The 6,847-nt window shown below is 34.1% G+C and overlaps 1 protein-coding gene and 1 long non-coding RNA gene across 2 annotated transcripts; both read left to right on the top strand.

The window, feature by feature from the left end:
* The first annotated feature begins 338 nt into the window (after window positions 1–338).
* LOC147502252 (uncharacterized) lies at window positions 339–2,163 on the top strand. The gene is made up of 4 exons (XM_086604485.1): window positions 339–632; window positions 952–981; window positions 1,474–1,556; window positions 1,883–2,163. Exons 1-4 carry the CDS (start codon window positions 625–627, stop codon window positions 2,161–2,163), a joined length of 402 nt encoding a protein of 133 aa, XP_086460611.1. The 5' UTR covers window positions 339–624.
* A 388-nt stretch (window positions 2,164–2,551) lies between these two features.
* Window positions 2,552–6,609, top strand: LOC147502251 (uncharacterized). The gene is made up of 5 exons (XR_015219955.1): window positions 2,552–2,601; window positions 3,045–3,216; window positions 3,537–3,708; window positions 5,011–5,131; window positions 6,261–6,609. It is a non-coding gene; the product is annotated as an uncharacterized LOC147502251 (long non-coding RNA).
* The last annotated feature ends 238 nt before the right edge of the window (window positions 6,610–6,847 follow it).

Here is a 6,847-nt window from a genome sequence, read left to right as displayed (position 1 = left end):
TGATTAAATAATTTGTTAGAAAATTAAAACGGGTTGTCGACAAAAATAGGAATCGATCACGATATAGTTATGCATGATTGTTGAACAACTTTTTAAAAGAGTGTATGCATATGCACGAGGTCTACTTTCTAGTTTATTAATTATTATAACCCGTAACAATTCCTTCCATGAGCCAATTTACTACATTTTGAGAGTATTATATCTCTACTACCAGTATATTTATAATGATCGTGGTCTCTTAAATTCATCCGGGACTTTTTCTGACGTATAATACCCTTGATGAATAATAAAAGTAGATGCTTAGCTATTTATTAATGAGGACTACTTTGTCTTTTTATGTGTTTATAAATTTTCAGTACTGATATTGTCCTTAAATAAAACAATTGCTTAACACCTTTAAATAGGGCCAATCAGTCTTTTCATGTGGGAGTATATTAGAAAACCAAATCCACGCCATTCTCATTTGTATGCATTACTATTAATGTCATTTAATTAGCAATAATTGCATTATTTAATAAGATATTTAATAAGAGGTTCAGAAATGGAAAAGTCTAATTAGAGAATAAGAACCGATTCTTTTCCATTCTCTCTGACTTTTGAGTTTTGTTGGGGTCTGGTTTTTGCATGTTTGGGTAAGTGGTTGTTCTTCATTCTTCTCTTTGTTTCTTTTCTTTGTCTGCTACTTTTAATTAGAAACCAAATAAAGGTGGTCCTCTCCGTCCGTACTCTCTCTGCAATGTTCTCTTTGCTTCCTAATCTGAACTTTTGTCCCGCAAAGAAGATCTACATCAGATGCCATGTACTCTACTTTATTTGCTTCTCTTTCTTTCACACTGGCTATTTGCTTTATTCTAATCCTACTTATCGATGGCATGTTTTCGTCCTTTGTGTTTGTTTTTGGGTTTGAAGTTTCTAATAATGATTACTTTCTGTTCATTTGTTGTTTTTCAGGACAAGAACGTTATCATTTTTGCTCTCCCTGTAAGTTTTTATCCTCATTTTTAGTTCTTTCCTGTTTGGTTTTTGTGTTTATGTGATTAGTTTAGTTTTGTCTTTAATTGGAATATGATATTTAGTCTTAGAGCAGTGAGTGTCCTTGAGATGTATAACAGTAGAATCTCAGGGTTTTCCCAGTGGGAGTGATGTTGGTAGGGCCGACCCTAAGTTTCCAAAGGCCCAATGCAAAGTCCACAACATGGGGCCTATTTGTTTACTTTTTCTGAGCTATTGTTTGGGGTTTTAATACCATAGTGGGATTTGTATAGTTTAAAGGGGCCTTTAGTTTCAGTTTAATTTGGGGGCCCTATGCAAGGGCTTAGACAGCATAGGCCCAGGGCCGGCCCTGGATGTTGGGTGGATGCTATGACAATGTTGGCGAGGCAATCATCTTAATTTGAAATAAATATACAAATAAATACAATTCGTTGTAATGACTTGTGTACGTTTACTGAGAATTTGTAAACTGCTTTTTAGATTTTCTAGAGATGGCACTACAGTTTGGAATGATTATAATGTTTGCTTGTGCATTCCCGCTCACGTTCTGCCTTGCTGCCTTGGTACAATTTGTTAAATCTTTTTATTGAGTTATATTTCAGCTTGTATCCTTTTCAAAAATAGAAAAAAAAAAAAAAAAAAGTAGAATTCTTCATTTTCCTTCTGTTTTCTAAACTGAAAGACAAGATTGAGAACGAGTCTCAAAAGAGAAGGAGTGAGAAAAATGAAGTGGGACGTAAGTTTGATAATGAGGGATTGAAGAGTAGTAATTCAGTTATTTCACATGGTTGGCGACTCTTTGGTGAATTTTCTTTTCAATCTTCAAATTATGTTGGTATGGCGTGATTCTGATTAAATGAAGTGATTTTTCATTTTTCTTTTTCACCAGGTGGACATGTCAAGGATGTCTCTTTCACTTTAGGATTTCAAGTAGGTCTGGTTTTCCTTACTGCTGCTACCAAGAATCAATTCACCAAGATGATGGAGCTACGTTCAGAGATGGAAACACTTATACAAGAAGTTAAGGATGAAAGACATAGAAAGGATGCAATCATTAAGAACTATCTTTATCTATCTGTTGCATATTTTAATTGCGCTCATTTGTTTCATATAACTTATACCAAGTCCAAACAAAGAATCTTATATGTTTCTACTGCTATAGTTCTATAGAAATGAGTTGCTACGGCTACCAATGAGGGGGTATATATGTTTCTTTTTTTCGACTTAAGTGTGCATGCGCCCTTTTGTAAAAGTTTGAAGGTTTCCATGCAAACTTCGGAACAAAACTAAATTAAGGTAATATGGAGTTCGGATTGAACATATCTTCCCTTTTAAAGCTTATATTGGTGTTGAACGCGATAAGATTCTTTAAATTGAATAATCGGAGCTAAACTTCCATCGATCGGGTTAAGCACATGGCAAGTTGAACTTGGTGTCGTTAAGTACTTATGCCATCCTTTATTACCATCAAGGTATCATTTTTTTTTTTAATATTTTTGCCGCTGGCGTGGTCGATGTAACTTAGCTTGAAAGACTGTTTTTTTCTCTTTCAAAGCGGTGGCTATCGACATATAGACCGTGGCTCAAGCTTATAACAATGAGAAGGAGGTAATGATTTAAGCTCTTTGCATTACTTAATTTTATACTCTCTCAAGGCGATAGGTTTTCCAATATATCTACCTTACTTTCTTACACTATATAAACACATGCTACTCCAAAACAAAAGCCAAGACTTGGTCACATTATATTTGTAATCTTGTAAAAGTGGAATTGATGTTCCTTCGGTTCCTTCAGTCCATAGTTTGCTAGGAAGGGGTATTTTTCGATATAATCTTTTGCTGGTCTTTAATTTCCCCTTTAAATCGAAAGACCTGCCTTTATCTCCTTCATATTATATTAGCAAAAGTCCACATTGTCAAACATTTCTATTGGGTGGCCTGATGTGGTTTTTCTTTGGAATTTCCCCGCTTTTTGTACTCATAGCCAAACTTGCTTTATGAATATGGTTTTGTTTCTGAATTTGGTGTTTTCTTATTATTACAACTATGCAGTCGATACAAACTCTGAAGAAGACATCCCAAGAATACTCAACTGCCTGAAGAAGACATCCCAAGAATACTCAACTGCCCAAGAAGATATCCGAAGAATACTTTCGCTTTTGTTTAGCGGTAGCACTTATGGTTGTCTTTGTCTTATCTTGACTTCTTCTCTATTGGTGTTTAGGTAATTGTAAAGATTATAGTACATAGCTTGGTTAATTAATTGTATTATGTGGTAAGGCCAATTTGCCTCTCTTTTGTTTGTTATTTATTAATATCTCACTATTTTCATTGTCGTATTTCAACGAATATCATTATCTACTGCTGCAAATTTGTTATAGAAACTCTCTTCAGCTGCAGCTGATTTTGTTATGGAATTTGCACCTTTACTTACAAACCTTCTTCAGTATCATGACTCAAAGGCAATGTTGCCTATATCCAAGCTTCAAAGTTCAAGTCATCATTTTTTATTCTTTGTCTTATGATATGTGTAACATTTTGCAGGTGCTGGAGCATGCTTCTGTTTGTTTGGCTCAAATAACTGAGGCACTTGCATCATCACCTGAGAAATTAGATGAACTCTGCAATCTCGGTCTGGTTGAGCAAGCTGCCTATTTGGTTTACAATCACTAATTCAGGAGGGTCAGGGGGCATCTCAAAGAGCCCTACATACACGGTATATGCAAATTCAAATATTTGTATTAATTACTCAATTAGTAGACATTGTGCGACGCTTCTTCTTGGTCTGCAGTTGCGAAATAGTTAGACGCTTTTAATTTCATATATATTTTCTAGGTTTCGTCACTCACGCATAACCTGTTTAAAGAATAACATACTTATCTTGGGTTCATGACAATATTGGTTGATTTTTCATTTTGCTTCTTTTGAATGCACGCATTTTCTTACGTGAAATTTGTTCTAAATCAATATTCAATTACTTTGTATAAATATCTTTAATGGATGGATCACAAGTTCTCCTTGAAGATATTTTCTAGGTTTTGTCACTCCGCACGCATACAACCGTTTAAAGAATAACATACTTATCTTGGGTTCATGACAATATTGGTTGATTTTTCATTTTGCTTCTTTTTGAATGCACGCACTTTCTTCGTGAAATTTGTCCTTTGTAGGCTAAATCAGTATTCAATTACTTTGTATAAATATCTTTAATGGATGGATCACAAGTTCTCCTTGAAGTGACATGAACACTTTCAAGGATATATGTATATACCCTAATGATGATTAAGAAGAGAAGTAGTGGTGAAGGGTATATTATCATTGGTTCCCTTAACTCCTTGATTTATTGCTCAAGTTGTGGCTATGATAGAAAATTAGATAAGAGTATGACTATATATCTTCCCGAGCTCTATAAATCATATCATTTTCGACCAACTATAGTTGCAACTTATTATTTACGTTGATATCAAAGTTGATGGAATTGTTTTATCTATAGGTGTCAATGTTTGACATAGCACAACCGGTTTTGCATGCCCGGCCCTGTGGAGAAGGATAGTATTTCGCAAAACCATTGAGAGTAGCAAGGTTATTATTGAATGCTATTTCCGTTATTAGGATTCTATTTCGGTTTTTTCCAAGACTATTATTATTGAATATGACATGGGGAATGTTCTAAACACAAAAGATCCAACTTTACGAGATCTTAACATGCTAAAAGAACTCCCTGGTTTGGCCATTGTTGGTGCACTTAGTAGCGTCAATAATTTTGCTCCACGAGTAGTATGTTCATTAGTTATCATTGTAATTTGGAAATTTGTTGAGGTTTGAACAACATATCAAGAACTTAAAATTTTAAGATTTGGAACCTAATAAAGGAATAAAATCAGTGACGGAGTGCAACATATGTTCTTTCTTGCTATCTATGTTTAGGTATATATTTCACGTGCCATTTGGTAAATTTTTCTTTAGCTTTTCTTCTCTTTCAATCATGTTTTCGATTCATGCATTTTTTGTCTCGCAGCCACACGAGCGCAACGTGTGCCCATTGTACCTAAGCATGCCTGCCTGTGCATAACGACTTGCCCCCATTGGTTGAACCATTTCCAAATATTTGGAAAGATATCGTTGACGCCCATTCAAAGGTTAAGCTCCTTTCTGTCACTTACATCATTTATCGTCACTTAATTACATTACATTTGTAGCTGCTCAGGCTTTATAATATTTCATGTAGATCACTATGTCAAGCCTATAATGCGACGATGCCCCTCTTTTCTATTTATTCAAAAATCAATATCGATGATGTTGTTATCACTGATCCTACAAAAATGTATAAAAAATGTGCTTCTTAGAAATACTTATGAAAAGTTTTTGACTTCTTATTTGTTACTGATCTTCTTTTCCATATTTCATATACTTATATGATCTTAGATCTTTGATCTTGATAACAAACGAATTGTCTTTTTCTAATTTCTATCGTGCTAGGCTTAAAATTAATAATAAACAAGATTTAGATTCTTACTTTTGCAAGGTTCGTTTTTTTTCTTGGGTAATAACCAATAACCAATATAGAGTATGTGTGGATTCTATTGATTAATTTATCCGAAGTGCATGGTGGCAAATTCCATATCCTATATTTGGTTGTCTATTACTTTTTTTTGGGCTAAGTCAACAATTTTAATTTTATAAATAAAAGGGGTGGGGACTGTGAAATCTTGAAGTCGGGGGAATTGACGTGTTTTTATACCATAGCACTTTTAAGTGTTCAAAACCTCAAAACATTGCCAAACTAATAGACACTACAACAATGATCTTAGTCAATAAAATTAAAGTAGTTAGTATCAAGTGATTCCCCTTTCTAATGGTCTTCCTTCAACTGAATCAACCGTCATAGTTGGTGCACTACCCCCATACATAGCTGCTCCATTTGCTGCCATGTTATTGATGTCGTTTAGCTTTGTCTTCTTCCATCTATTACAACCACTTGCTTATGACACTGATTTCTTTGTTTATATTTTCTTTCCTCACCAACTTTGGAACATTCCTCACCAACTTTGGAACGTGTACTGTTCTCTCATCGAGTTAAGGCTACATAGAAATGATTGGATATGATTGGTGTAAACATCAACGCTCCATTGGTACTACTGTAGGAATGGTGTCAACGCTTCATTTATAATATAATGCATAATTGTTTACAGGATGAAGAGATGTATTACAGGAATGTTCGAAATGAATGAAGAACTAATTTTAAAATTACACTATCGAATCTTTTAGCCTCGCTGTTGGTCCATGCTAAAGTGTGGAGAACTTGACTAAAAGGGTTGATATGCATAGCTTTGGTGAATGAAAGATCAAAGATGGTTTTGAACACATCAGTTGCTGAAACTTCTAATTTTTATTTCGGACACAAATGGATGGCGAGATGGAGCTCAATGTCCGTTCTTTTTCTCTTTTGTTCTCAGTGCATATGAAGATACAAATTATTGTCTTCTACATTGACATACTTTCTAATTAATCGATGTGACTTTTAATTATTTTTGCCAAGATGTTCAGACTTCAGAGAAACATAGATGTTATTGAAATATATTCAAATTGAAATATCACTGCTATATTCTGTTTTATTGATTGTTTTCTAATACCTTATCCCGATTTCTCACTCAATTTTCTCCAAGTTTAACCAATTTTATTTATTAAGTGCATATTTTAGCACATCTTGGCAAGTGAAGACGTGCATGGACGTACACTTTTACTAGTATTTATAAAGTTTGTCTTATAGGAACTCCAAAAGACAACATGTATATTATGTTTTTTTTTAAAAAAAATTAAGAAACTAACAATCAAATGACGCTGGTATCATCACC

Source organism: Coptis chinensis, chromosome 4, assembly GCF_015680905.1.
Source record: "Coptis chinensis isolate HL-2020 chromosome 4, ASM1568090v1, whole genome shotgun sequence".
Lineage (NCBI taxonomy): Eukaryota > Viridiplantae > Streptophyta > Magnoliopsida > Ranunculales > Ranunculaceae > Coptis > Coptis chinensis.
The sequence above is the reverse complement of the archived record's forward strand: the minus strand, read 5'-3'. Positions and strand labels throughout refer to the sequence as shown.

Coding starts and splice junctions, on each gene's coding strand:
- LOC147502252 (XM_086604485.1), top strand. Junction 982..1,473: donor TTATCATTTTTGCTCTCCCT/GTAAGTTTTTAT, acceptor ACTGCTTTTTAG/ATTTTCTAGAGATGGCACTA. Junction 1,557..1,882: donor CGTTCTGCCTTGCTGCCTTG/GTACAATTTGTT, acceptor CTTTTTCACCAG/GTGGACATGTCAAGGATGTC.